The sequence below is a fragment of the Dromaius novaehollandiae genome, chromosome 16, assembly GCF_036370855.1.
Source record: "Dromaius novaehollandiae isolate bDroNov1 chromosome 16, bDroNov1.hap1, whole genome shotgun sequence".
In the NCBI taxonomy this organism is placed as follows: Eukaryota; Metazoa; Chordata; class Aves; order Casuariiformes; family Dromaiidae; genus Dromaius; species Dromaius novaehollandiae.
Genome location: NC_088113.1, coordinates 19836992 through 19864549, shown reverse-complemented (window position 1 = coordinate 19864549; position 27558 = coordinate 19836992). Strand labels below are relative to the sequence as shown.

Here is a 27558-nt window from a genome sequence, read left to right as displayed (position 1 = left end):
TGAAATCAGAGAGCAGGGAGGGGGCAGAGACGTGCTGCTCCCGCACCTAGGACAGACTCAGCATTAATTACTTTGCCAAGGTATTTTTCTCTCTTGCCCTCTCCGGGTTCGAGTAGCATTATCCGATTAGCTGCCTTCAGTTCCTACTTCTTCTTAAATAACAATATCAAAATGGACACACAGACCCCGACTGAAATATGTTCAAGTCACTAAATCCCTGCTCCTCCACTCTAATCTTCCGAGGTGGAGTTTGTTTAATTGCTGAAGAACATGACTGTATTTTGATTAGCATGTGGCTTGAGTCATTTGTGGGGAAGGGCTGCCGCGGAGGAGCTGAAATCCTTGTAGGGAAGTCTGATGTGCTGCTCTCCCCGGGGAAAGGCGCTCCGCGGCCCGTGCCCACCCGGCGACCCGCTTTCCCGAAGCAAAGTATCCACCGGGACGGCAAAAACGACGGGCTCCGCGCATCCAGGGCGGCGCGGGACCGGCGTCCCCATCCACGGGGATGGCGGGGACGGAGACGCATCCGGAGGGGACGAACTCCCCTCGCGGCAGGGAAATCCCTCCCACTCACTTCACACTTGTTGTTTAGTTTCTTAAATAAGGCCGTGGACGGGTGCCAGGAGAGCCTGGCGGAAGCGGCGCGGAGAGGGAGCTTCCCGGGGGAACCTCGCCGTGCCCGGAGACGGGTGGCCATCCGCACGTGTGCGGCGGCTCCCCGGGATGCCGCCACGCGATGGGCTCGGTTGGGTGACAGGGAGCCGCCGTCCAGCGCGATGGGGAGCCGCGGCCGGGCCGGGCCGCACCAAGGCCCCCTCCGCCATCGCCGGTGGCCAGGAGACCTGCTGGGCCGGTGACACCCTCCGCGCCCGCCCGGGAAGCCGCCCGGGAAGGGACCCCGGCGTCCCGCCTGGCCCCGGGGACGGGTGCTCCGGCGCTGCCCTCGCCCGCACCCAGCGCAGCCCCGGCCGGCGGAGGCCTCGGCGGGGACCCCCCCTCCTCGCCCGCACCCCCGGCTGGGCGAGCCCCGGTGCAGCCAGCCCTGCGGCGGGCGGGTGCCCCCCGCCCTCCTCCTCCTTCCTCCTCCTCCTCCTCCTCCTCCTCCTCGCGGGGGCCCTGCCCTCTCGGCGGGGGGATGCAGCGCCGGGGGGGGGTCCCCTCGCCCGCCGTCCCCGCGGAGCCCCCCCGCCGGCGCGGCCGCAGCCCGCTCGCACATGGGGCGGGTGACAGGCGGCAGCCGGGGACAGAGGGACACACGGAGCCCGACCTCGCCATCAGCCCCGGTATCGCTGCACCGGGGGGGGGGGGGGGGGGATGCACGCAGAGGGGTGCGAGCAAAGCGGGGGCAGCATGCGGGGGGGCAGGCGGCGCGGGGGGCGAGCGAGGGGCGGCGGGCCGGGCTCCCGGCGCGGCATCCCGCGGGCAGGGCCGCCGGGGCGCGGGGTACTCACGGGCCGGGCATCCGCGCCGCCGCCGCCGCCGCGCCGTCCGCGGCCGCCGCCTCTGCGCTGCCGCCGCCGGGCTGGGCGCCGCGGGGAGAGGCAGAGCCGCGGGAGCGGAGCGGCGCGGAGCGGAGCGGGGCGGCGGCAACTGCGCACGCGTCCCCCGGCCCCTGCGATTGACTTCCTAAAGCGCCCGCGGCCGCGGCACTTCCTCACGCCCCAGCGCGCACACGCGCCCCGCACCGGCACCGGCACCCAGCACCCAGCGCCCGGCCCCGGCACCCGCACCGGCAAGCCCACGCCAGCACCCGGTACCGGCACCAGCACCCTGCGGCGGCGCCCAGTGCGTGCACCCAGTGTGTGCACCCAGCACCCTGCACCAGCACCCGGTGCGTGCACCTAGCACCCAGGACTGGCACCCTGCACCAGCACCCGGTACATGCACCTAGCACCCAGTTCTGGCACCCAGTATTGGCACCCAGTACTGGCACCCTGCACCAGCACCCGGTACATGCACCTAGCACCCAGTACTGGCACCCTGCACCAGCACCCGGTACATGCACCTAGCACCCAGTTCTGGCACCCAGTATTGGCACCCAGTACTGGCACCCAGTGCGTGCACCCAGCACCCCGCACGAGCACCCAGTACTGGCACTCTGCACCAGCATCCAGTGCACGCACCTAGCACCCAGTAAGGGCACCCAGCAGCGGCACCCGGTACTGGCACCATGCACTGGCACCCTGTGCTGGCACCATGCACTAGCACCCAGTAACAGCACACAGCACCTTGCACCCAGCATCTGCCCCAACACCCTCCACCAGCACCCTCCACCCCCCCAGCACCCTGCGCCAGCACCCGGCCTCCTCCCCACAGTGCAGGCGGAGGGGGGGGCATCGCCTGCCCCCGTGTGCAGGCACCGGGGAAGGGGCCGGGGGGACCCTGCTCCTCTGCCCTGCCCGTCTCCCGCACGTGGGATTGCTTTGCCTGGCCCAAGAGCGGCTTTCCCTAAATCAGTGGTTTCTCTGTTTTTTTTTAAAGGAAGATTGTGTGTCACTAAAAATAAAAGGTGATAAAACTTTGGGAGAGAAAGGAGGCATAAAAATTTCATGATCTTGCCAGCCAGGGAAATTATCCCACTTTATTATTTAAAACCTCATTAAAACCCATTTCCCTGGGAGAGACGATGATCATCCCACCCTCTCTTTCAGTCCCTGCGACACGCACGCCGTTACGTGGGGAAAGCAGTTAAAATAGGCCTTTCCATGTGACTGCTCAGCTAAAAACCCAACCGAGCACCCGCCCGTGTGAGTAACAGACCTCCCGGCTCACAGCAGCTCTCGGCCCTTACACACGGCTGGATTACGGAGCGGACGCTGCGCCTCCCGGCATGGCAACCTCCGCTTTTCCATAGTCTGGATTTTCCTCTTTTTACCCGTTCAGCTCACTCTGGCAGGAGCTAGAAAACATGTGGTCATGTAGGAGCTGGTTCTGCACCCAGGACCTCGGTGGATGCAGCCAGGGCCTTCCCGGGGTCCCGCCACCACCGGCTTTCCCAAATCTTTAGTGCAACCTCAGTGCAATGCTGCGGCTGTCCGTCCGTCCCCGTCCCCACGGTGCAGCAGGGTGACAGTCCCCACCCTGGCTCTGGCATGTTGAGTCAGCTGGAAGCTTACCAACATCTGCGAAGGCTCCCGCATCCTCAGGAGCAGTTTTATGGTGTATGTTTTGGGTTTTTATAAATCTCCACGAACATTTGATTTGCGATTCTTTGTGATGCTTGAGCCAAACGGCCCCTTCGGATAGTAAAAGCCCGTGAATGCTTCATTTAAAGAAAGTCACCTTTTAGAAGAAGGAAGTGTGGATGGGGGAAATCTGCGGGGCTCGCAAAGGAGCTCGCAAAGTGCCTGCAAAGTGGCGTGACCAGGGAATGGCCAAACTGGGCTGCGATGTGCCGCTCGCAGTGCCACAGCTTGTCCGTAATATCTGCTCTTTAAACACATACACACACAGCCTGGAGAAGAACGTGCATCTTCTCTAGAAACTGCAAAGGCTCCGTTAAATAAGCAGAACCCTGCTCTGATTCAGCTCTGAGTTTGCAGAGCTGCTTTTCTCCCGGTCCTCCACCCTGAAGACGTGGATGAGAGCGTTCGGAGTGTGGATGTGCTCGCCCCCACTCCGAGGGCTGGTAGTAACTTCTGGGAAAACCAGCCATCACCCTGCAGCGCTTCGAAAGGGAACCTAGGAAGGAAGTGGCAGTCTTGCTCGAGCTGTTTCTGTGATAAGTGGTAATTGCTCATGGTAGGAGAGATGAGATGTTTCATGACTCAAGGGGAGATTGCTTGCATGTAATCAGCTCCGCAGAGCCCTGTCGCAGCCTCCCTAACTGCTGCTTATCACCGATTTTGCACAAGCGTGTGGCAAAAACTTCCCCAGCCTTTTGCTCCAAAGCCTTTCCCAGCTCCCCGGCGCCTTTTCCGCAGGCTCCACCTGGCAGCAAGGCAGGAGCGTGTTTCCAGGTCCCCGAGGCGGCGGGCGGTGCCGCTCCCGGGGCAGCGGCTCTCCCGGGGGCGGCGGGGCGCGGCGCTCGGCGGGCTGGTCGGGGCGGAGGTCGGGCCGGCTCCGGGCTCCCTGCTCCCGGCTCCCGGCTCCCGGCTCCCGGCTCCCGGTGCAGTAGCGGGGCCAGCCCGCAGGTGCCGCCCGACTCCGCCGGGAGCGCGGCGGGGCCCCGCAGCCCGGCCCGGGCAGCACCGCCGGCAGCAGCGTCCCCCGCCGCCGCCCGGCCCCGGCCCCGGCCCCGGCCCCGGCCGCTGCCCTCCGCTGCCCGCTCCCGTTTTCTGCTCGCTTGGACATGGCTCGGCGTCAGCCCACCGACATCCACTGCCCGGCGGGGAGGAGGACAATTTTCCAGCCCCTCGGGGGAGACAGTGGAGACTGCAGTTTTCCTGTATCTTGGAGGGCAGCTACAGCTTCTTAGCCCAGGAGCGGTTGTATTTGGGCAGCTGGGAACATGATCCTGTTATCTGCTAATGCTGCATCCATTTGGTGCCCTGTAGTCCTTCCTAAAGGGAAAGCGCGTGCCCTGGCAGCGTACGGCAGTGCCTCCAACGGGCTCCTCCCGCCCAGCGGTGCCGATGGAGGTCCCCTGGGACGGTGTCCAGTGGTCGGAGGTGATCTCTGTTTGGAAAGCATGGGTAGCAGCATACTTTAACAAATGTAACACAACGAAAGCACCTGCAAAGCTTGTTTTCCTTCTCAGGGAGAAGGAGTCCAATAGCTCCAGGCAGGATGCTTGGGAGCAGGAAGCATCTTTCAGGATGGAGATACAGCACGGCTCCCTGCGGCTCCGCAAACCACCACCTGACGGAGAAACCCTGTCAACGGCTGCTCGATATCCCTCTCCAAAGGCACTCGGAGACACCAGCCCCGCTGGAGCGGCTAAGTGGGCTGATCTCCCCCCGTCTCTTTCCAGCCTGTGCTTTCCCCAAGAGACTGGCAGGTAACGAGACAGGGGACCTGGAGTCTCGTCAGGGAGGTATTGCTTCAGAAAGGTCTCTTGTCCCCACCAGTTACGGGGGACTGCTGAGACTCCTCAGGGAGCAGAGGGAAGGTTGGCTGGAGTGCCCGAAGAAACGAACCTGGGCCTGGAGCTCTGAGGTGCGGCGGCACCTGAGCTCAGACAGCCGAAGCGGGCGTCACCGCAGCAGCGCTGCTCAGCTGTCGCTGCAGGAAGCACTTTGCAGAGCCGAGATTGTAAAGGTCGCGCTCATCCTCTCGCTGCTGTCTGCGGCGGGCAGCCCGAGGACGCCCCGCGGCTCGCCTCGCCGGCTGTGTTTGCAACGCGCTGGCTCCCGCCGGCGCTGGCACGCGTGGCCGAGCGCTGGGCTTCTGCGTGGCCGTGCAGGCAGTGCGGTGGCAGGAGGCAGGGCAGCTCCACGGCAGAAATCCACCCTGTGTGTCCTGGGCTCAGAGCTGTTTTTGCAGAATACCTGGTTTGGGTTGTGCAGTTTGATCACTGCCAGCTTATTCCCTTTTGAGAAATACCTGGACATCCTTTATAAGAATGCTTTTTGCTTTTTTAAGGCCCCAGAGCTTCCCAGGAAATATCAGAACCACACAGAGGTTACCAAGTGCCACATTTCCCATACAGATCTCCAGCTGAGCTATAAGATGTGCTAAAAACATATGTAACTCCACAGCTTCCTATGATTGCTCACATGTGACTGAAAAGAAGAATCATTCCGGGTAGGGTCGGCATTTATTTTCACTCTACACGTTTCTCTCTGCTTCTTCTCCCCAATAACACGACTACATACTGGCTCCATGATCCTTACGGCCACTTCAAAGCAGCTCTTATCTCCACTTTCTACTTCCTTTCGTTAAAGGCACAGAGGAAGGGATCTGCTCAGTCCACCTCCTTCCCACAGGCAGGGCAGTAAATAAGCTGACCCGAAGTGTAAAGATTGTCTCCCCCATGCTCAAACTCCCAGATGAAGCAACAGCTTGGAGTCCTGCAGTGTGGCTCCCCATGGGTTGTAGAGCAAAGTTTAACAAGGGCTTTTGCATCACCAGGAGCAATACAACTATAAATTCTACCATGTTTAGTGGAAAGAGGGTTCGTTATTTTGATTGCCTAATGCAACAGGGCTTATGCAATCATATCGTGTATCAGCGTATTCATACTCTTCCAAATTCTGCTCTCTAAAAACTTTGTAACCCTTCGGCCAGTTTTAGTCAAAACTGACAGAGGTGCAGAGTTCTCTGGTGTAGTTCAGTTCCTGCATTTACAAACGGCTGGGTAGGGAAGAATGACCCTGCAAGAGCTGCAACTGTGAGACAGACTAACATGCTCTGTCATTCCTTATTAGACACTAGAGAATCCACACGGAGCTGACACTTGATCGATGCCCAAACCGTGGGAAAAAACTTCAGTCAGACTCTGTGCCCTCTCGGGCGCCCAGGTCAGTCCCCCAGGAGACACGAGTCTGTTGAAAACCAGGCTGCACAAATCCTGGAGCTCGCGGAGCTGTTTGTTTGCCTTTCAGTGCCAAGCTCAGCGGGGGTGCGGGGGGTGGGGAAAAGTGGAGCTTAGCAGAAGCCTTAGCCAAAAGGGCTAGTGCTGCTCTTTTAGGGTGGAATTAAGAGCAGCATGTGGGGCTGCAGCCCCAAAGGCTGCCTTCGGCATTGCACAGACATCCTTCTTGAAGGAATCACTGAAGATTATCAGCTCTGCTGAGCAGTGGCACGAGCTGTCAGGGGTCTGAGGGCAATAATAGGCTTTGACAGTCTTGATGAGTCTCACCTGGGGCCTCCACTCACACCCCCTGCCCAGGAGCCCTATTTAAGCTCAGCTGTGGGGCCTGGGCCCTTTCTGAGCTGTGGTGGAGGAGCACAAGTTTCCAGCTGAGTCACAGTCATGCTTGTGGTTGTTCCTGGATGCTGCTGATCTGGATCTTGACCTGTGGGCTGATCTCAGCCCTGCCTTGTCGCCAAGGATCTGACCTGTGGCTTTGTTTCCTGGCTTGACCTTGGCCCTGCCTCATCACCATGCAAGTCTGTGGCATCTTCAGGCAAGTTTGTGGTGCTTGGTTGAACCTGGGCCTGCCCTGCTTGCCTTGCTTTGGTACTGTGTGTGGGATGGGGCCCCTGCCCTGCTGGCTGTGTTATTCCCCCTTGGCTCCCTCTCCCTTAGGGAGCAGCTGGCCCTCACTCTTCAATGGCATGAGCCTGGAAGAAGTATTTCTGTATGGTGACTAGCCTGAGAACTACTCCTTAAGTGGGAGATTTAGCCAAACCATAGATCTGCTTGTAAAATTAAATTGTGGAGGAAGCATGGAGCCATGAATGTCACAAACTGGACAAAAGCCACCTTCTAAATCAGTGTTTATTTTCTAGCTGTTGATTTTATTACTAGTTGTATTATTAACAAATAATGCTCCATCTTGCTGTTATGGCTTTCATCTTAGCCTCTTGTATTGATTTACAAATCTTCTCTCACACTCTTGTTGCTGTTCGAGAGATGGCTGAACAAAGCACAGATGTTATGTGCCTTGCGTAAGATGATGCAATAAGTCAGAAAGAAGTTGGAAGTGGTGGCAATAAAGACAGAACTGAGGTTGCCAGACTTCTCTATTTGCTCTTCTTGATGAAATTAAAGCAGGCAGAGGTGACTTAGACATCTCTGCCCCTTCCTAATCTACAAGGTGGATGCAGGAAAAAGTTGAATCAAATTCACTTACTTCAATCTATGTCTCTTGCAATAGCCCAAAAACTTCTCTCTGACTTTCAAAACATGGAGCTGAAAGACACTCTGGAAATCTTGTATCTGTAAAAATGAGGACAGTTTGGCCTGGTCTCTGTAAGGAAGAGTCCACAGAGAGGTGGAATGGCTCCTCCAGATATATGGGAGAACTGAGGAGGACTGGTGGAAAGTCTGTTCTTTCCCTGGAGGAGGAAGGGGATGTAGATGATTAGAGATAGGAAGGGTATATTTGAGGTGAAGGTCTGAAGTCATGGTCAGGTGTCAATAATGAAAAGAAAATATTTGGCACAAGATGGGAGGGTAAAGATATTCTTGGTTGCTTAGGCTAGTCTGAGAATGATATGCCTTGGTTTTTCATTCTACTTGAATTAGAATAAAATTACTTCCTCATCTTTAAATTAGTTGGTAGACACATTTCATTAAAAATCTACACAGCTGAATAGCAAATGTAATGAATCTTTGCTTTTCATTTCCTCCATCTGACCGGAAAATGAGACTCCTGAAAACTGTTTTTCTCACGGGATCTCAGTCTTGAGCAGTAAAAACAAAACCACAACTCCTCTGCTGCAGCTCTTTATTTGCAGGCTGGATTCCTAAGTAGACGCATCTGAACATGTATGTGAGTAACCTCCTGACCACAAAGGCAGCAGACGAAAAGAAAACAATTGCTATGACTGCATGAACAAGTATCATTTTGCTATTTGTTTTGACATAGCGAGGTCCAGGACTCATTGTAAAGAAAAACAGTTCATGGTTTTGAGGTTTCTCACTCATGCTAAGCAAAGAACAACTTCTGCATGCAGTTTTTGGCTCAACACTACACAATTCTTATCTCTAATCGATCAGGTGATACTGAAATGGGGAAGCTTTGATTATCTGATTTCTCTGCATGCAATTCCAGAGCAAATACAACCAAGTCACAGGATTTATACTAAGAGACAGATCCTGGGCTAGCTTGTGTGCCTGCACTGCCCATCCCTCTAGCTCTTCCACACTGTGAGCACTGAATGCCTGTACCTGAAGCTGTTGTACGTTTGGAAACAAGTGCTTTATTTACCAATAGCCTTGTAGTTAAAGCAACTGCTGGTCACTGCTGGTCCCCAGTGCTGATGTATCTGCTGTCTTGCACTACTCTATGGAGCTCCTCAAAGTTTCAAGGTCTTCTAATGAATATTTCACCTTTTTCATCTTCTAGTATTGCCTCTATGCGACTCCTCTGTAAAATAAAGGCAGTGTGAAGTGACAGGAAAGGAGAGCAAGGTGCTGTGCGCTAAGGGAACAATGGCTCAGATGCTCTGTCCCAAGTTAAATCTGTGATTCACTGTAGTCCAGAGAAATAAAGAAATATTGATTTCTTTTTTCCTCCCTTCCCCTCTTCTTGCTTTGTAATGATGTAGCATAGGGGAGATGCTATTTGACAATATCATGCTCTAAAGAAGTTTTTTTATTACAGAAGTAAAACAGTTACGATTAAGAACCTTCCCCCTTACCCTAAAATGCTCAGTCCTGTGTCAGGGGCACTGTTTCTGAAGGAGAAGCATTTTTTCTTTCTTGACCCTAGATCAGTCTTGGCTTTCCCTGCTGTGATGGGAGGAGGGGAGGAGAGCTGGCAGACTCTGTGTGAGAATTCATTTCCCCTGGTTGCTGCATAGCTGTCAGATAGCGCTAAGGTTCAGCTGCCACTAGCCCAAGCTGAATTCAAACCAGAGGCCAGATATGAAATGCCTGGAGGCCAGAGCGTCTTGGTGAGGCCCCCTGCCCTGCTGGTTGTGGCAAAACTCCTGTTCATGTCTGCTGGAAATGGGAGTTAGAGGTTTGAGGCCATGCGTTGTGGCCTGGGCCCTCCTGGAGCAGAGAGCTGCTGTTCTCCCTAGAGCTGTGCTGGAGATGGATTTAAAAGTACCCCTAGAACAAATACCCTGAGGCATCTTTTTTTTTTCCCTGACATGCTTCAGGATAAGATGAAACGAGTCGGTTGCTCTTTCCCCTGACACTTTTCTTGGTGACACAGATATAAGCCACGCAGCTCTTCCTCTGTTTTGGCCAAGGGAGGGGCAATTTCCTGTTTTTATGCAGAAATTAGATTGATCCAGGATGCTTTCATGCTGCTGGTCCCTGACGTGCATGTAGGGGCTAGCAGTGTATGTAGGCTCTGTGGCTTTCACTGCAGGTTTCCTGTCTCGCTGCTCAAGCCAAGCCTTTGAACCTCACTGCAGTGCACCAGGGTGAGGGCCTGCGGGTGGAGAGAGCCAAGGGCTGGGGGGGCCTGTGCTCCCACACACTGCAAACCCCCCCTCCGGCTGCAGAGAGGCTGCAAAGCACCGTTTGGGATTGCTGGTGCCTCGGACTGTTGCCTGGAAAAATGATGTCTGCTTTCCTAGTGGCCTGTTCCACGGTGTTTGCAGGCCCATGTGCAGTAACACGGATCCATCCTGCTCCAGCCATGGGACTGCCTGCCCAAGGCCACGGCTGTATCTGGCATTAGCATCCCAGGAATCTGCTCCAGGCAGGCAGGAATACAGCAGAGATGTGTTTACAACTGCTGGTGGAGGGGGAGGGGAGCGCAGGCAGGGAAGCAGACACAGCCCAGTGTAACAGCCGAGCTGTCGCTGTCAAGGAACTGGTCTTGAATAAGGAGAAATGGAGAGCGAGCAGCAAATTGGCTTTGCTCAGTGCCACAATTAATAAGGAGGGAATTGGGCAAAGATAATGTATAATTAAGTTGGCTGATAGCAGGGTTCTGTCCAGAGCAGGAATGCATTATATGCTGTTCACGCTATAATTAGTAACATCTTGTTATAGTGCTTTTCCTTGAAGGATCCCCGAAAGCTTCAAGATTTATCCAGTTAAGTAGTCAAGCTCCCTCAGGCAGAGAGGCACCTCCTCTGCAATGCCCAGGGCCTCTGTGGCGAAACGGTCTGGGGGCTTGGGGCTGGCAGAGGGAGCAGGACCGGGGTGGCTTTCCCCTGAAAGATGTCCAGCTGGGGGGACCTTGGCCCATCTCCCTGGGATGACCTGAGGGATGGGTGGTTTGCCTGTGAGAACTGAAGCAGGGAGAGGTGGAATGGCTTTCCAAGGTCACCAAGTGAGTCATGGGTAAAACTAGGAATAGAAGCCAGATGTCAGGCTCCCAGTTGCTATACCTATGGTTATTTATGCTCTTCAGTTCTCCTGGCTGTGGTTTACTGAGTGCATTCCAAGAGTAACCCTGCCAAGCTTCCTCCCCTTCAAAACCAGAAATGGACAGATAAGATAGTGGAAGAAATCAGTTTAACTGCTGGTACGTGCACAAACATACCTGAACCCTGTCCAAGTTATCAGCTAGTTTTTTAATGCTCTTTTGGGGTGCAAGAAACGTCTCCAGTCTCAAAGCGCCTAAGACAGATTGCTGGCAGGATATCAGATGGTTTATTTCCTTTGCCTGTGGTCAAAAGGAGGAAAATTAAAAAAACAGAATGGCAAAAAATGAAGGTGGCATCATGTCAGACATGGCAAAAACAGGTCAAATGAATCCTGTATAAATCCCATGAAGGCAAGGGGAGAATTGTAGCTCTGCGAATTAGAAGTTTAGGCTATAAAACAATACAATTTGAACCCCAAATAAACGCAGCATTTTCCCTCATTACATTTTCCCAGAGCGCCTTATCTACCTCTGAGTGAAGCTCCTCAGAGTTTCTTCCATCAGCTTCAGTTGAAAATAGGATTGGGCCCAAAGCCAGAGTATCTGGAGAGCCCTAAAACATGGTATAGGGATTTGACTCATTATTCTTGGGGTGTGCAGAATTGGACTGCTGTGCCAACTGGCATTCAATGAAAGGCATTAAAAGGTTAATCCGGGCAGCAGAATTGATACCAAACTGGAGTCTTACATCAAATGAAAGCATGGCGGTGGCATGGGTAATGAAAAATGATACGCTGCATCAGCCAGTCTAACTGCTATCCAAAAGTGGGCTTTGAGGATGGAGATAGGCTGGCCTCCCCTGTTACATGTGACCTCTAAACTCAAACTGCCCTTCATCATGGATCAGCAGATAAGCTGCAGCTGTACCCTTGCATCCCAGCACAGTATCCCATCACTTCTTCACCCTATTCCACATCTCTGCCTGGCTCTCCTCTCTCCTGTTTTCTTGTTTCACCCTTTTTTCTATTGGAAGTATTCTTTATTGCACTTATTTTATGAATCTCTTCATTCCCTGACTAAAATAGTCAGCTGCTGTGTAAGGAATGCAGAAGCTGCTGGTGCTGGTGCGAGTGCCTCCCAGGAGCACAGAGGTGCCCAGGCCCCAGGCTAGTGTCTGAATCAAGATGTGGCTGTGAGCTGTGCTGTGGGAGCAGGGAACTGTCTGATCTTTGAGGAAGGATTCAGCATTGTGTGGTTTTGTTTCTTCTGTACTGGAGCCTTCCCATCCTTCTCTGGAATACTTGCAGAGAGATCAAGCTGCAATAATGTTGGTTTGGTTCCCCGATGTCCTGTACACACAGGCTATTAATTTCTATGAGGTGACTATTGCAGAGTGTCCCAGGCACAAAAACTGACCTCTCCTCTTTGCCCTCATGGTGGTTCCCCGAGGTTAGAGTTGATGAGTATATTTAATCAAGCTCTCCCAGCTGCTGCCAGTCCTGGCTCTGTGCACTGGAGTTCCAGGTCTTTTCACGGAAACTAACATTTGTTTTAAGAACTAAAATAAACACAAACAAATACATGTCCTAACAAAACAAGATCAATAAAAACACAGCCAAGTGCTTTGTTTTGTTTAGAAGATGCATCTTTGTGCATATCCACTTGTGTGTTGCCAAGTTTTGGAAATCGGCAAAGGCTGACATTGTTTACTGCAAATTAAAGACCCTCTGGAGACACTCTGTCTTGCTTTCCAGAGTAGCCTCGGGCTGGGGGAGGGAGGCAGTTGGACAGTAGCATAGAAGAAACCCTGTTCCAGTGTTGCTAACTATAGCGTTAATTTCAGAGTCATAAATAACTCCAGTACCATGGTTACAGCAATAGCCAAGTATGATATCATTTAGTTTGGGATTAGGGAAAAATACCTTCCTTGAGGCTGGAGGTTCTAAAATAAGCAGCTCTTCCAGAATGGGTTTTCTCCCAAAGAATACACACAAATGCCAGCTTGTAGCTGCAGATTGGAGGGATTACTCTGATAAAACTGACTGGATGAAAAGTGTCAGCAGGTAAAACAGCTCACAGCTTAGACTTTTCTAAGTTCCTCAGTGAATGGCAGCCTGGTACTCCAGTGATTTTTCTTAGAAAACCCACCTTCAGTGAATGAAAGCAGGCATAGTCTTTTCCAACCCAATTTCAGTATTATGGGGAAATGCATAAGGTCTTTTCAGAAATCAGATGCCACTAATGACCATTAGAAAGATGGGTTGAAAGATGGGTGCTGACAGTTCCCATGGCTGCATGTGCAGCATCATGCTGACTGCACAAATGACAGCTAACATGCATCCATGGGTCCCAGCTGAACAAACTGGGATATTTGTATTATAAAATTTACACACAATTACATGCACATACAGTTCTGCAGATCCTCAGGAAGAATGGTGAAAGACTGTCTTTAGAGATGGATCCTAAATACATATGTTACATATTACTGCACTATAAGGGACTACAAGAATGGGACAAGGGGCTCATGTGAAGAGGCATAGTAAGAGAAAATTTTATGGAGACCCAGCCACTTTGGACACTGAAAAGCGTTCAACAGCCATAAGTTGATGATACAGGAAACTTAGCCTTCGGGCTCCTAGATACAAAATTTTAGACCACAAAACCCAAAGCACTGATCCTGTTCAAAAGTTATGACACTAACTTTGTATTGGTAGGCTTTATGCCAGATTAGATATTGTCTGTCTTCCTGCTGCTGGCATAAAGCCAGCATAAACTCCATATTATGTACTCTGTCTAATTCAACAGAAATGTAATTGTGTGCCTAGGCCTGATCTGGATTGAATTTGTCCTCCTAAATGATCTAGTAGTGCTCAAATCTGATATTAATGACCACAGAATTGTGGTCCAAACTTCCATTCCAAATTTCATATCTTCTCTAATGTAAGGCAAGAGAGGTTTCAGATGCAAATGACTTGAAATGCTTTCGTTCAGTTTAATGCCATTTCATAGGACAGATTAGAGGGTACCCCCCATGAAAAGATGAGGAGAAACTTGAACACGGGGAGAAAAAGAAATGTACTTTTTATTTCTGGTTGTTGGTTCTGACTGTACTAAGGACATGTGAAAAGTGGCATTTCAGGATAGGATGAACAAGTTTGATAAACTGCATTCCTTAGCCTGGCCTCACACAATGCTACAGCCTGATCCCTGCTTAGAAATCCTCCAGTGATTAACTTACCCTCAGGTCCTGATAGCGGAGTCTCAGGTTTCGGAGGCGATTGCGGGCTTCTGCAGCTCTGAGCAGCCCGAAGACCCTGGCCTCTTTCTTTTGCTCTGTGTCTATGCTAGGCTTGGCTTTGCTGAAGTAACTATTATCCATCATGAAGATGTGGGAGGCCAGCATGGCTTTCGTTTTCTCATCAGTGGGCTCAGTGAATGCCAGATACCTTGCCTTCTCTCGGTCTGACATTCTGTCTGGGTTAAATGGAGGAACACTTTTGGTCTGGGGAATAATCTTCTCCTTGTGTGAACTTCTCTGGTTGGAAGTCATCTTTATTTCAGTGGTGAACTGCAAACCAATCTAAAGGAGGGGAAAAAAGAAGACAGGACAACTATAGTTATGTATGAGGATAGGGCTTCCTTAGAGTTACCTGCTATACTTTACACAGAAAAAAGATAAAGGCTCCATCTGGCCAAGGGAATGGCTAGAAGAGAATATCTCACAGGAGTACTTATGGTGTCAGTAGGTTCTTCTGTAAGGCTAGTGAGTGTGTTGCCTTCTGGCTCAGGAGATAAGCAACTTGTCTGTGGCTTTGGTGCTGAGCTGTTATTTAACTGCAGCAAGTTCAACTCTCATTTCTCAAAATATGCCTATTTTCTTCACCTTGACTGCAGGACATCTCTGCACTGGCTAATAACGCAGGACCTTGACCTACCCTGGGATTTCTAAGTACTACCACAGCATATGGAATCACTCTCACAACGACCCAGGCTTATTTTATCCATGTCTCTCTTTAATCAGGATTATTTAGACCTTCACTGTTCTGTTCAACTCTTCTGCTTGCCTGGTCTACTTGAAATCTTTGGCAGGTAACTGAGCTGTGCAATGTTGAACAGCCTGGTCTATATTTGGGATGGGGTCTGGATAGTCCAAGGAGGCCTCTGTCCTGTAAGGAGAAACCATCTGTCAAAGCTGTGCATGCATCTCTACTTAGAAACTCCTGGAAGCTGTTCTCAAGCGTAGTTTAGAAATATGCAGACAACTGCGTATCACTGCTGCCATACTGAGAGTGCCAATTGTGGAGTCAGGTTGTCCCCTTTGTTTTCCAGTAATTACTATTTTTAGTTCAGTTTTTCACTTGAGTATAACATTTTTAGATCATCCCCAAGGCCTTCTGGCTGTACTCTGTACAACTTCATGGAAGACAGATGGGGCATTATAGACACAGTGTACTCAGTCCCTGCCACTTCATGAAATTCAAAGTCCCATTTAGTTGATTACAGAATGACATTTTCAAGTTCTGAAAAAAAATCCTTCTATGGAAGGAGAACGGTTGTAACAAATGCAACCGAACAAGGAATAATTTTTATCTGGACAGTAAAACAGGAAGACTGTTAGCATCTGGGAATTACAGGGAAAATCTGTCATCACTTGTGTTCTGTTTTAGTGGTTTGGGCCATGTCAGGTTAAGTGTATTTTAAGAGATTCATTGCACTCCTCAGTTCAAAGACAATCTGTGACCTAGAACAAAGTTTCTTCTAAAGAAGGGACGAGGTGGCCAGATACTAGGTGACTGTAAGTCAGTGCAGCTCCATGGAAGCGATGGAGCAACAGCAGTTCACATCAGCTGGGGAGCCGGGCCAGGGAGCGTTCCTGGAACTCCAGTTCAATCGCGGTCCAGACGCTGAGGTCACTTGTGGCCATCTCGGCTGCAGTGTGAGCTGATGGCATGAGTCAAAGCCGCAAAAGGCTGCCGTGACCTTGCCAAGTATAAAAAGCACACAAAGATGCTAGATATGGTATTGCATGTGCTGATTACTTCTGGCTAAAAGCAAGGAAGAAGGTACAAGACATGGGACATCAAATACTCTGGTAATGTTGTTCAGGAAGCATTATATGTATTTGAAAATGCCACATATGTTAACCAGCTAATCTTACATGAGGCCTGGGAAGGTCACAAGTAGCACAAGCCTCACTTTACTGAGGCCACAGAGGGTAATTAGTTCAGCAAAGATGGCACACATCACCTGTATTAAAGCTGGACTGTGGGGTGTTCTTGCTGTTGCTGCCATGTAGCTGTAGCAGTACGGCAGCTGGGGAGCTCGGGGCCAGAATGCTGGTTTTTGGGAAGCCACAGCACTCAAACAAAAACTGCCACACAAACAAGAGGGTCTCGCATTTAGGATGCCATTGCAATTGAGAAGCCTGGACAGGCTGGGTCAGGTCAACAACTTCTGAAAACAGTCTGCATAAAACAGAAACTATTGTTGAATTTAGCTCATTGCTATTGAAACTGATTCCTTGGAGTCATACTAACCTTCTATAATAAAACCTGAAGACTAGCTCCTGGTTTCAGCCCTCAGTCTGACCTAGCTGAATTCAGAATTAGCGCAAGTCAGTTAATGTCTGCAGGTGAAAACTCTACTGAAGGTGGATCAAACACAGATATGGCTGGAATGTGGTGAGGTGCCTCCAGGAGTGGAAAGACCTGGGGAGGAATGATTGTGAATCTAGGGACAAACGATAAGAGCTAAGATCATCTTTTTCACCAAGCCGTGTGAACCAAACCTGTCAAGTTTCACACGAAGGGCAGCGCTGAGGTACGCTGGTTTAGTTCTCAGAAGCTGGAAATTGTGCACCAGAATGTGGCAGCCTGTGGTAACCAGCAACTATTCTTACCGCAGGAAATGCTGTTGGTCAGGAGCAGCAAATGTTGGGTCCCCGCAGTGCTAACAAGCCTAAGGATTTCACTCCGCTACACAGATCCTTGGGTTTATTTCATTGATGATGATCTTAATAACAAAAGACATCAAGTAAATTGGTTTGACTCTAAGCAGACAAGCCAACAAGACAAGGAAAAAAAATGCTCAGAGCAGAGGGATATGGCGGCGTGTAAGCAGTCTCTTTGACTCAGCTGGATTCTCCTTAGATTAATTTGTACCCAGATGAAAATGACTAGCAGGAAGGTAAATTGATTTAATTTACATATTAATACAAAAGAAGAAAGTTTAGGGTGTTTAGAGGGCTTATAACACACAGTAGAAGGTGGGTGGCAGTTTAAGTGAGACTAAAAGAATCTAATTGAGTGTAAAGGAGGTTTAAATTTCTGCCAAAGCTCAGTTTCAGGAGCTGCCAAAAGATGCCAACTAACCTCAATTTAGGATCTGTCAAAGTAGTATTAAAGTTTGGCCTTAAGCATTGAGTAAGCAGCTTTCTGTGCCTGGGGGAGGGAGTGATATCCTAACAATAGTAGCAACGGTGCATGCAAATTGCTCTGAACACATTTGCTCTTCACAGTGGATTTCGGGTGGGGATGGGAAGGAAATTAATTTCTTTATGAAATAAAGCCCAAGATGTTTGTAGTTCTCAAGATCACCAAGTGATTTAAGTTAAAAATTAGCTCTTGTGCATCAATAACAATTTTGCTATGCTGTATCTCAGAAAATGTATATTTTAACAGGAGTAGTTGTTTCCATGCGCATTGACCATAACTGTATGGGGGGGAGGACACAGGAAAAGGATTTTGACTGTAGGAAGAAATAATTTCAGCTCCACAAGAGAGAAACATGCTAGAAAGGTTTAAAAGGGTTTTCTAAGATTTGAAACAAAAGCTGCTAAAGAAAGAAAATGGCTTTCTATAAATGAGGAATCCTTTCATTCGTACTGTTCTTACAAAACGGCGCAGGAAATCACACAGGATGCTACTGATGAGAAAGAGGAAGTGGTTTTAAGGATGACACTGGACTCTGCAAATGGGATGTCAGACATATCTAAGCATGTGTCACTTTAGTGTTTAATATAACATGACTGCTTCTGCTTTCCCTAGCTTTTGATGCCAGAAGAGCAGTGCACACTATGATAAACTATTCAGGTAACTCTTTTTTGAAGCCTTTGTGGCTCATGACTAAACCCAGCTCAACTGTCTCATAATCTATTGCTTCAGGGTGGTGTTCTTACAAAACCTGTTCAGGAACTGAAACTTTTGAAGTCTTACAGAGCAGTATGGTGAAGGCCCCACCTACTGAGTCCTGTTTGACTCACTACACATCATGTGGGAAGCAGGCAACACATGAGAAGGCCTTATTATAGAAATAGGGCAAAGTACTTGACTTCTGCAGAACTCAAGACTGCCTCTGTCATTTTTAAGTGGTTACAGTAAACAAGATAATCCATGTTTATTGAGGTCCTTGGCGTGTTGTTTTCCTTTAACTCTTGATGTGGTATACAGGTTCAAAGGCACCAGTACAACACCTCTCTGCCTGAACAGAAATGGCATGAGGTGGTTTCTAAGAAGGCTGCATGTGCACATCTTTGCGTGATTACTATGATAGCGTGTGTATCTACTGTAACTGCAAATGCAAACAGTTTCAGTTCTAGCTAGTCACTTGCAACAGTTTTGAATACATATAAAAATAACTGCACACAGTGCATACAGATGCACATACACATTTTGTGTATACACTTGTATATGCATTTTAAGCATCCTTTCAGTGAAGGTGCCTGTGTGTTTCTGCAGGGATTCTATGCCCATGGTTCTTCTGCTCTTTAGGAAATGCGGCTCAGGTTATGCTCAGCTAATCTACATAGCTTTTAAGCAGTTACTGTTCAGGCCAGTAGCTCCACAAACCTGAAAAGTCTTAAATTTGTCAGTGCTCTTAAATCCAAATTCAGAGTAAACTAGTCATTTGTAAGGCTCATTCATAAATGGTTCATTAAAATATTACATTAGGGATACCATTGTGGGCCTGTAACAAAAAGCAGGCATTTACCTCTATGCTATTTATTCCCAACAAAAAGAAATTCAGGAGACTGAATCCACAGTACTTAATTTAATCAAAGCTGGTGCAGATCTAGCTGTCTGCTCATGTGTCTTAAATCTCCAAATGCAATAGTGCATAGATGCTGTCAACTCCTGTTACAAAACTTGAATGTATTTTCCTGCCAAGTGTCACCTATGCACCAGAGGGATGTCATCTGAGTCTCAGAAGGGGAGAGGAAAAAAACCACTCAACTGTGTGGCTCAAAAAGTCCCTTGCTTCAGTGATACCTGTCCTAACTGTCCTTATGCACATGAAGTGTGCTGTATTCCTTTGTTTTCCATGCTAAATGTGGCCTCATTTCCAGACTTCTGTAGTGAAGCAAGAAGTATCTTAACTGAGGGGTAAAGAGCTTTTGCACCACTAAGAAAATAGTATGGGCAACACAGATCAGAATAAATACTGTTACCTTCTAAATTTGTTAAGGCCTTTGGGCAATTTATAAGATACAACTCAATTTCACATCTGCTGAGGAAAAAAGTATCCTTGCCCAACAAACAAGGACCACCTGCAGTTTGGCTTTTTAGTTTCAAGGTTTCTCTTAGCTGTTGGAAGTGGCTTTAGTGTGGGTTAAAGTTCTATAAATGGTTGCATGGTGAGGTTTAGAGCTGAACCAGTTTCTTAAGAGGAGGTCAGCTCCGGTATTCATGTGGTCCGAGATAAAAACAACATTGGTTTTCCTGATGGTAGCAATGAGACAAGTGAGATTCTCATTCTATGTCACTCTAAGAGTTATTGAACACTGCTGGAGCAGGAAGATCTGTGGCTGAGATGATTCCCACAGACATCTTTCCTAACTTGGATCCATTCCTGTTACTGACAGGACTGGGCAGAAGAGGGGAGAGCAAGAATCGTTTCAGTGCACTGCACTCTCAGGCTAAAAATGAAGGAAAGGATGATTTTTCTCCAAAATATCTTAACCCATTTCCCAGGGCCATGAAATGTACTGCAGTGCCAAGAATCATGGCATACACCTCCCAGGCCGGATCGCTGCCTCTTCACCGCAGGTACGTCCATGCGACTACGATCCAAACACAGTCTTCCAAGGGAGGAGCTCGGCTGGTTTGGGTACCACAGCTGAGTTTCCACACCTGGGGATATTTTAAGGTGAAAACTTGCTAGAGGAACCCTGGGAGGCCCTGAATATTGCATGGGTCAGTGAAGGCCCTGAGGCCTCAGAATTTGGCCATAAGTCTTGATTTCTCAGATGTGCTCAGTTGCCATCTGTGTGCTTGCTTTAGTGGCCAGGCTTTGCAAATATCCTGGTGCTTTAGAGGTTGAACTGTTGAAAATCTGGCTGGCAGTGTAACAAAAGAAGCTGCTACATGCTAATTCATAGTCACTCTATCTCTAAGAAAAGCTGTTTAGCAGATCTGGACAAGGGTTGAAGCTGATAAGGAAAGAACTCATTAAACTGATAGAATTAGAGCCCTCTCTTTTCTCCCCAGTCTGTTTTTTGCCACCTGTCACTCAGTTGTTTCTGTAACTTAGAATGGTAGGTTTTGGGAACAGATCACATCTTCCTACATCTTCTGCTTAGGAATTCTTTTAACATTACATAATTACTAGTAATACAAAGGGAATAGAGTATGAGAAGATAGCTCCAGAAATCCAATTTCTGTGATATGGTTCTCTGGACAGCAAAAAGCTGTTTCTAACTCAAGAAACCTTTAGATTAAGCAGTTGCTAAATGGAACATGATAAACATCTGTATAACCTACAATTCTCAAAAATCCAGCACAGCTCTCTAGGACACTTTGTGACTGTGCACGCTGTTGGAACTGACCATGGGCAACCTTGCAAGCCCACTGGTGATTGAGATGATGCTGGCTTTGCCTGAGAACAGCATTCCCCTAACACCAGGCATCCAGATTCAAACACTGTAAGTCACATTTTCTATAAACACCATGGAGGTTGGCCTGAATTTTTTCTTTCCTTTAAAGGGAGGCCTTGAGGGACATCATAGATTGTGGAACAACCCTTGGGGAATAACCTTTTGAATGCTGGCAGCCCCAAGTCTGGTTTCCCAGGAGAAGCCATCCCTGGCACAGGAGCCACCTGGGAATCTCTCCCTGCTGCAAGCACTGGGCTGAGGGACCACAGCGAAACTGCACAGGAGATCAGGCTGTTCCCTGCCATTATGGAGCCTGTAAGTTTACTTAAAAAGCGGTGAAAAGGAAGCTCGTGTGGCCACAGGCGCAGACACTTTGGCCGGGGAAGGCAGTGGTAGCCTGACGGCGGCCGGGGCGTTAGGGCGGGCAGCCGGTCGCGCTCTGATTTGCGGTGCCCGGGGGGGCGCGGGCTGCGGCTCCCCGCGCCCTGCCTTCCCCACGCGCAGATTTGGGGTTTCCTGTGAGGTCGAGGCGCTGCTCGCGCCTCCCTGGCCGGCCTCCACGGGCGTGTGGGCCCGGGGGGAGCAGCCGGGGAGCCCCGCGGCGGTTGGCTTCTGTCAGGGTTTTCTCTCCCCTCCCCGGACGCCCCCGTCGCTGCTGCAGGGGCTGTGCCGGCGGGCCCGAAGGCCTTGCGGTGGCAACGGGCTGTGTCGGGCGGCTCGTGCGCCCCTCACCGTGGCTTCTGCCCCTCTGCTGCTTCCCGGCCCCGCCGAGCCCGGGGAGGGTGCGGGCCCCCCCCGGCCACCGCTCTTACCGGCCTCCTGCCCGGCGCGGCCCGCGCCCCGCCGCCGGTGTGCCGGCGTTGCCATGGCCACGGCGCTGCTAGGCAACGCCGGCCACGTGACGGCGGCCCCGCCACTGGGGGCGAGGCCGAGCGGCGGGGGGCGTGGCCTGCGCGGCGGGGGCGGGGCTTAGCGTTGCTAAGGGGCGGTTGCTAGGGGGTGCTGGGGAAATGGCGGCGGGCGCGGGGCGGGGGGGAAATGGCGGCGGGTGCCGGGGGGATGGCGGGTGGGGGCAGGTCGGCGCTGTGCCCCGTGGCCCTCGGCGGCACTGCTTGGTCCATGTTCTCACCTGGCCCTCTTCACAATCCTGTGATGATAGCGTGGGGTTTTGGCCAGGGTGCTGCACTGGTGCGTCAGGTGCTAAAGGCTGCGTCATCGCCCTCCTCGTGCTGCCAAGGCCTGTGCTTGCCTGGCTGGGCCTCCCCGGCAGAACGGGGCCCTTGCGGCTTTCTGGACACTTTGCTGCAGTAATAATTCATAATTAGCATTATTTTCACAGAAGGGCTTGTTTGAATTTTTCTCATGTAGTGCCTTCTCTATGTCCTCTCTTTGCCAGTAGAAACACGAGTCACTTGCTACGATTTAAATTTACTGCAAACTGGAGTTTTTTAGAGAGCTTTCTGTTGGCTGTTCCCACTTGTAGGCCTTGGTGTGTTTTATATTTTTGATTCTCCTCGGTACCTCCGGCCGTGGGATGCATTTACTGACACGCCAAGGGCGTCCCTCTCCGGCAGCCTTTGTGCCCTTTTGGGCAGTGCACAGCTGGCTCGTTTTTCCTTTCCATGTTGTAGTTGCAAGCAAATGGCTTGTCTAGGAGGAGAATTAATTTTTTCATGTTAGTTAAGTGCTTTTTTATAATCGGAAAAGGCATACGGTGAAATCTCAGTAAACAAGTACTGAAGCGCACTGCTTCATGTGCCTGTTGTTTTTTTATTATGAAGACAAATAATTTCAGGAACTCCATTTTTATTTCCCAGCATCTTTCATTTCTTTTGGCTGGGCATCATCAGCCAACTGGGTATAATAAAACCACGGAAGAAAGCAAATCTACAACAGCCTGTTTTACCTGAACAGATGTAAAATTGCCCTCATTAAAGAAGCACATTTAGGCATAAAATGCAGTTCTAAAGAACTTCGTAAGAGCTTCCACTAGGGAAAAGATTGCTTTGACCTTCAGAGATTGACGCAATATGCAATGTTTATTAATAGTTTTAGCAAGAAAGTGTCTATATGGGGGGGTGTCTTGCCTTTTATTTGGCTGATTTTAAGAGTGTTCTTACCATTTCTGAACTTTCCTACTGAATAGGGTTGATGAAAAACTCCCCTACTTTTAGGTTAATGACTTGGCCTCCGGCTCATATTAATGTCCATCAAAAGCTTTCTCTGATGCTCTGATGATGAAAGTAGCACTGAAACTGCTCTGCAAGAGCCCAGGCTTAATCCCATCCACCGCACTGCTAGAGAGGAGAGAGGCCCCAAGGCTTTCGGAAGCCTTTTGCTCTGTAAGAAACCTTCTCTGAAGCATAGTTTCATAAGGGATTTTCTTGCACTGGGATTCGCTCAAGATATCAAAAAAATACGGAGCTGGTGAAAATAGGATACTGCGTGATCAGTTTTAGGACAGCACAATGCTGTGAACCTAAGGCTGAGGGAGTCCTGGGCAGGTTTTGACCCCCAGCTGCGCTTCCCACCCCCAAAAACCCCACGAGGGCTTCCAGCACTTCTGATGCGTGTTGCTTCGAGACGCTGCAATGCACAGAGGCAGCAGTGCTGTTTGTGAGGGATGTGTATCGTACTGCGAGGCTGTAAGAGGCTGAAGCACTTGTGTACTGGGGCAGTGAAGTGCGAGGTGTTTCACAGCCATTGCTTACAGTGGTGATGAACAGTCTGCCCTACGTTGTGGCATGTTTAAGGGTTGTCAGTCACACACAACATAATGAAACAAAAATCCAAACAGAATTGGGAAAACACACCATTGAAATCCTGCGCTGAAGTGTGTTTCCTGGCACTGGGCTTGGGAAGGCTCATTGCTGAAGCATCCCTTTGTTTCTCTTTGGAAAATGCTTCCTGCTCTTTAGGAATATTATCCTTCGGAAGTAAACCACAGTAGGTGCTGAGGGTACCTGCAAATCTGAACTCTGATGTGTGCCCCAGTCTCTGTGTTTTCCCAGGAAAAAGCAAAACAAAAAGTGCCCACCCTGACAGTGGGTGTCTGCTGATTTGAAGGGCCCTTTTAGCTATTGTAATCTGGTTCACAATAGCTGGAAGAGGGAGGCTGTTAGAGGGACTTTGGCATATGCTGGCACAATTTGACATTTGACAATAGTGGGATTTGGACACCATTGCTTTGCTGCCGTTACACAATTAATATGGAACAAATGCGTTTGAGAAGCTGTCTGGGCTGTGCACAAGTTTCTGTCCCTCAGTCGACAGGGCACTGTGTTTGGAGACAAGCTCTCCAGGCCAGCTGCAACGCCAGGGCCTTTCTGCTTGAGGAGACGTTTCTCAGAGGAGGAGAAGGGGGCTTGCTAGGTCCCAGTGGTGGGTTTGCAATTAGAGGTGGCAGTGCCATCTCTTGAAAACCTGGGAGAAGTCAGAGGGATGCTTGTGGGGACTACAAATGAGGTTCTTGCTGAGCAAGAGCAGGAACTCCTTGTGCTTCTCACCCCATACCTATGCAGAGAGAAAGGGATGAAAGAGCAGGAAAGCCAGAGAATCCAAAATGAGCTATTTTGAAAGCATTGGCAAATCACAGCATCAATCACTTAGATAATCACAGATTTGGGAAAGAATAGACATATATGGAATAGATCTGGAGCAACTCCAGAGGCGTTTGACCTCCTCAAGCACCTCCTTGCAGTCTCATGTCAAGACTTTCTCCATCCTGCAGCCTAAATCAAACTCTTCCAGCCAGCAAAGGGCCTGTTTGGGGTCCCATATACATACTGGAGTCTGTTTTTATTGGGGACGAGGGAGCAGATTTTCAGTAGATCTCTGCTAAGCTAGAATTACAGGTTATGGAGGGAATCTGACAGCTGGAAGGAAGTGTTACTTGTTTTAATTCATGAAGAGATCACTTAAATTTTTTTCATAATTAAGATTTTCAAGATCTGCTTTCATGTTTTTGCTTACAGTTTGTCAAGGACGCTGAGGATCAGATGGTAGTCCTTTGAAATTCATAGCTAAAAACCATCATCAGCAGTACAAGTCTGTCTCCTTGCTGTGGACATGAATTTCAAGTGTAAGAGTTTCTCCATCTAACACAAAGAATACCTGAATTTTACCAAACTACACTTCTTTTTGTTGACAAGTAGAAGACTCAGGATAACCAAGCTATGAGGAATAAAGCTGGCAGTAGAAAGCCACTCTCGGGTCTTGCCCTCAAACCTATTGAAGCCAAGGCCTGGGAAGGGGTTGTAGTGTGACTCTTTGCAGGCAGTCAGAGCAGGAATTGCTTTTCCCCCTTCCCCAGCAGGCTTTCCTACAGCCCAAGCGAGCCTGCCAGCAGAGGGAGCGCAGCACATGGGCTCACAAAAATAGGAGCTAGCTAAAAAAAACCTGAACAAACCCAAACAATTAGCAGGATGATTATGGTCTTTAGGAGAATAAACAGAATAGTCAAAGTCAGAAGCCTTTCCCTGGCAATGAGATCCAGCTGCAAGCTGAATGGGGAACAGGCACCGCATCTGGCAGTGATCATGTTCCTACAGTGGGGATGTCCCCATGGTGAGGATGTCCCCATGTGTCACACAGGGCAGTGCCACTGCAAGGGGTGGACTCCAGGCCCTTGCTTCACCCCACTTGGTAGATCTGTTTCTCTAATTCCTCATCAGAGTGCAATGGTTTTATGTAAGACAGCATGTAGCTTCCTCTCCCACGGTGCAGTCCGAGAGCAAGCAAAGCGCGTTGAAGGGATGGACAGGGTAATTGTCCCCGAGCTGGTGTAGTGTTGTGTCTGCTCTTGCTATAGGTATTTTTGGTTTGGGGCCAAAAGGTGGGAGATTCGGGGCTTGCCTTTGGGCAGTTCAGTTCCTGTGGTCGATGGGCCATGCTCAGTGTGGAAAGGTGGAAGTTAAACTGTGTTAAAAGATGATACAGAAAGGCTAATGGGGACTGAAGGTCTCCCCTGGGCTTTTATCATCCATGGGGTATGCTACGAACGGGCTTTTCTGCAGGCTAGTGCTTGTGATGTCCTTGGGAAGCTGCCTTGCCTGCAGTGCCCCTCCGTGTCTGGGCAGCGGGAGATTAGCCAGGCTGCTCTGGCTCTGGGAGTCCAAGATCTTACTCTAGGCTCTCTTGCTTCCTGCTCAGACGGAGACCCTCCGGACACAGCTGAAGCTGAAAGGGGCCCTGGCGTGCTCAGTGTGTTAGCAGGTTCCCCGGGGGCCTGCTGCTGCCACAGCTACGTGTGTAGGAAGTAGAGCATGCAGAACGGGTGGCTGCTCGGCTGGGTGGGCAGCAGCAGCTCGTTCTGCTGAAAGCCTTTAGCCCTGGGACTTGCTGCTCCCTCTCCGTGTACCCCGGGTTGGCAGTGGGGTGAGATGCAGCTAAGTGATTTCTCCCATATCGCTGCCAGCCTCTGGGCCCTCTGCTTCCAAGTTAGTGCTTTGGGTAGCATCCCAAAACAGGACAAGCTGCACATGCAGACTCTGATCTCTCATTCCCTCTGGAAGGAGGGGTGTAATTTCTATGGAGTCACTTCAGTACAGCTGTGATACAACTGGGATCCAAATCTGGCACCAAAGCAGTGTTATAAAATGTTGATCATTAAGAGTAGTTCAGCATTAACAGGGTATTTCCATGAGAGCTGTGCAGGCCTTAAAATACAGTGCACTGCTTTCATTGTGGATTAAAAATGTAGTATCAAGCCAGGCTTTGGTAGTTTAGTTTTTAACAGGGATTTAAGCATTTTAAATCCTTTCAGAGCTTTAAGTAAGAATCATAATTTAAACTCTTTCAGACAGATGTCATGGGAGAAATATGAAGACTATTTAAAAGGCTGCCTGCTTGCCTGCCTGTCCGTCTATCTATCACCTCTAATCTGCCTGACGGGTGCAGCTGCCTTTCCCTTTCCCAGCGCGGCGATGCCAGGTCTGTGCAGCCACACGCAGCCTGACCCGAGCCTCCCTGGGTGCTCGGAGCTGCCTGCGTGCTGGCCGGCCGCAGTCCGGGACTGCCGTGGGGCGCAAGCAGAGGTGCCCGCTTTGCAGCAGAGGAGCGGTACCCGTCTGCACCTAACGATGCTGTACGGGGAGGGTAAACCCCCCGAAGCAAATCCCTGCAGATTTCTTGGAGAACCCTATCTGGCCAAGGCCCTCTGCTCTCTGAAATGAGTGGGAGGAGGGATGGCATTTAACTTACCACCAGATCAAGTTTCTTCCTCACTTCTCTGGAGGCAAACATGACATTTGCAGAAACTCAAGCGTCCTTTGAAAACAAACAACACAGGGTGATATTTTGCTTTTTTAGGTGGCCCAGTTGTATTTCGCCTCTCCCTTGTTGTAGAGAATTAAGCGATGCTCCGCCAAGTAAATCTCTTACTTGGTCAAACATTTCCAGCTGTCCTTCGCTGGCCAGGGAGTGGTTGCCTTGTATGGGAGCCATGGCTTCCACAGAAACCAGCTTGCTCCCTTGCAGATGTTTAGGGGGAGGCAGGAGAAATCAGCAGCTCTGGCTGACACACACACATCTAATTCTGGCATTACAGAGGAGGTCAGAGGCAATAAATGACACGGGACTGGCATATCTGTCTTCTAAAACTGGATTTAAGTGGGTGAAAAAGATGTGGTCGGATTACTTGTCTGAAGAAGTTTGGGAAAATGATTTTTGAGGGATTTTTTTAGATAAATGAACCGGGCCTGATTCTGTCTCAAGAAAACCATTTGGGAGCTGACTGCTGAAATGCCCTTTGTATTGGTGGTGGTTTGAAGGAGAACCCACGTTTATTTAGTGAATTTAATGAAGGACTACAGAGTCTGAATGAGAGACTTTGTTTCAGAAATTCTCAAGAATCCATCATGAGTG

The 27558-nt window shown here is 49.9% G+C and overlaps 1 protein-coding gene across 1 annotated transcript; it reads right to left on the bottom strand.

The window, feature by feature from the left end:
• Nucleotides 1–8262: 8262 nt before the first annotated feature.
• LKAAEAR1 (LKAAEAR motif containing 1) lies at nucleotides 8263–21610 on the bottom strand. Its single transcript, XM_026092813.2, has 4 exons — nucleotides 21507–21610; nucleotides 14062–14403; nucleotides 11001–11123; nucleotides 8263–8918 (listed from the first exon to the last, which is right to left on the bottom strand). The coding sequence occupies exons 2-4, from the start codon at nucleotides 14371–14373 to the stop codon at nucleotides 8856–8858; spliced, it is 498 nt and encodes a 165-aa protein (XP_025948598.1). The 5' UTR covers nucleotides 14374–14403; nucleotides 21507–21610; the 3' UTR covers nucleotides 8263–8855.
• Between the last annotated feature and the right edge of the window lie 5948 nt (nucleotides 21611–27558).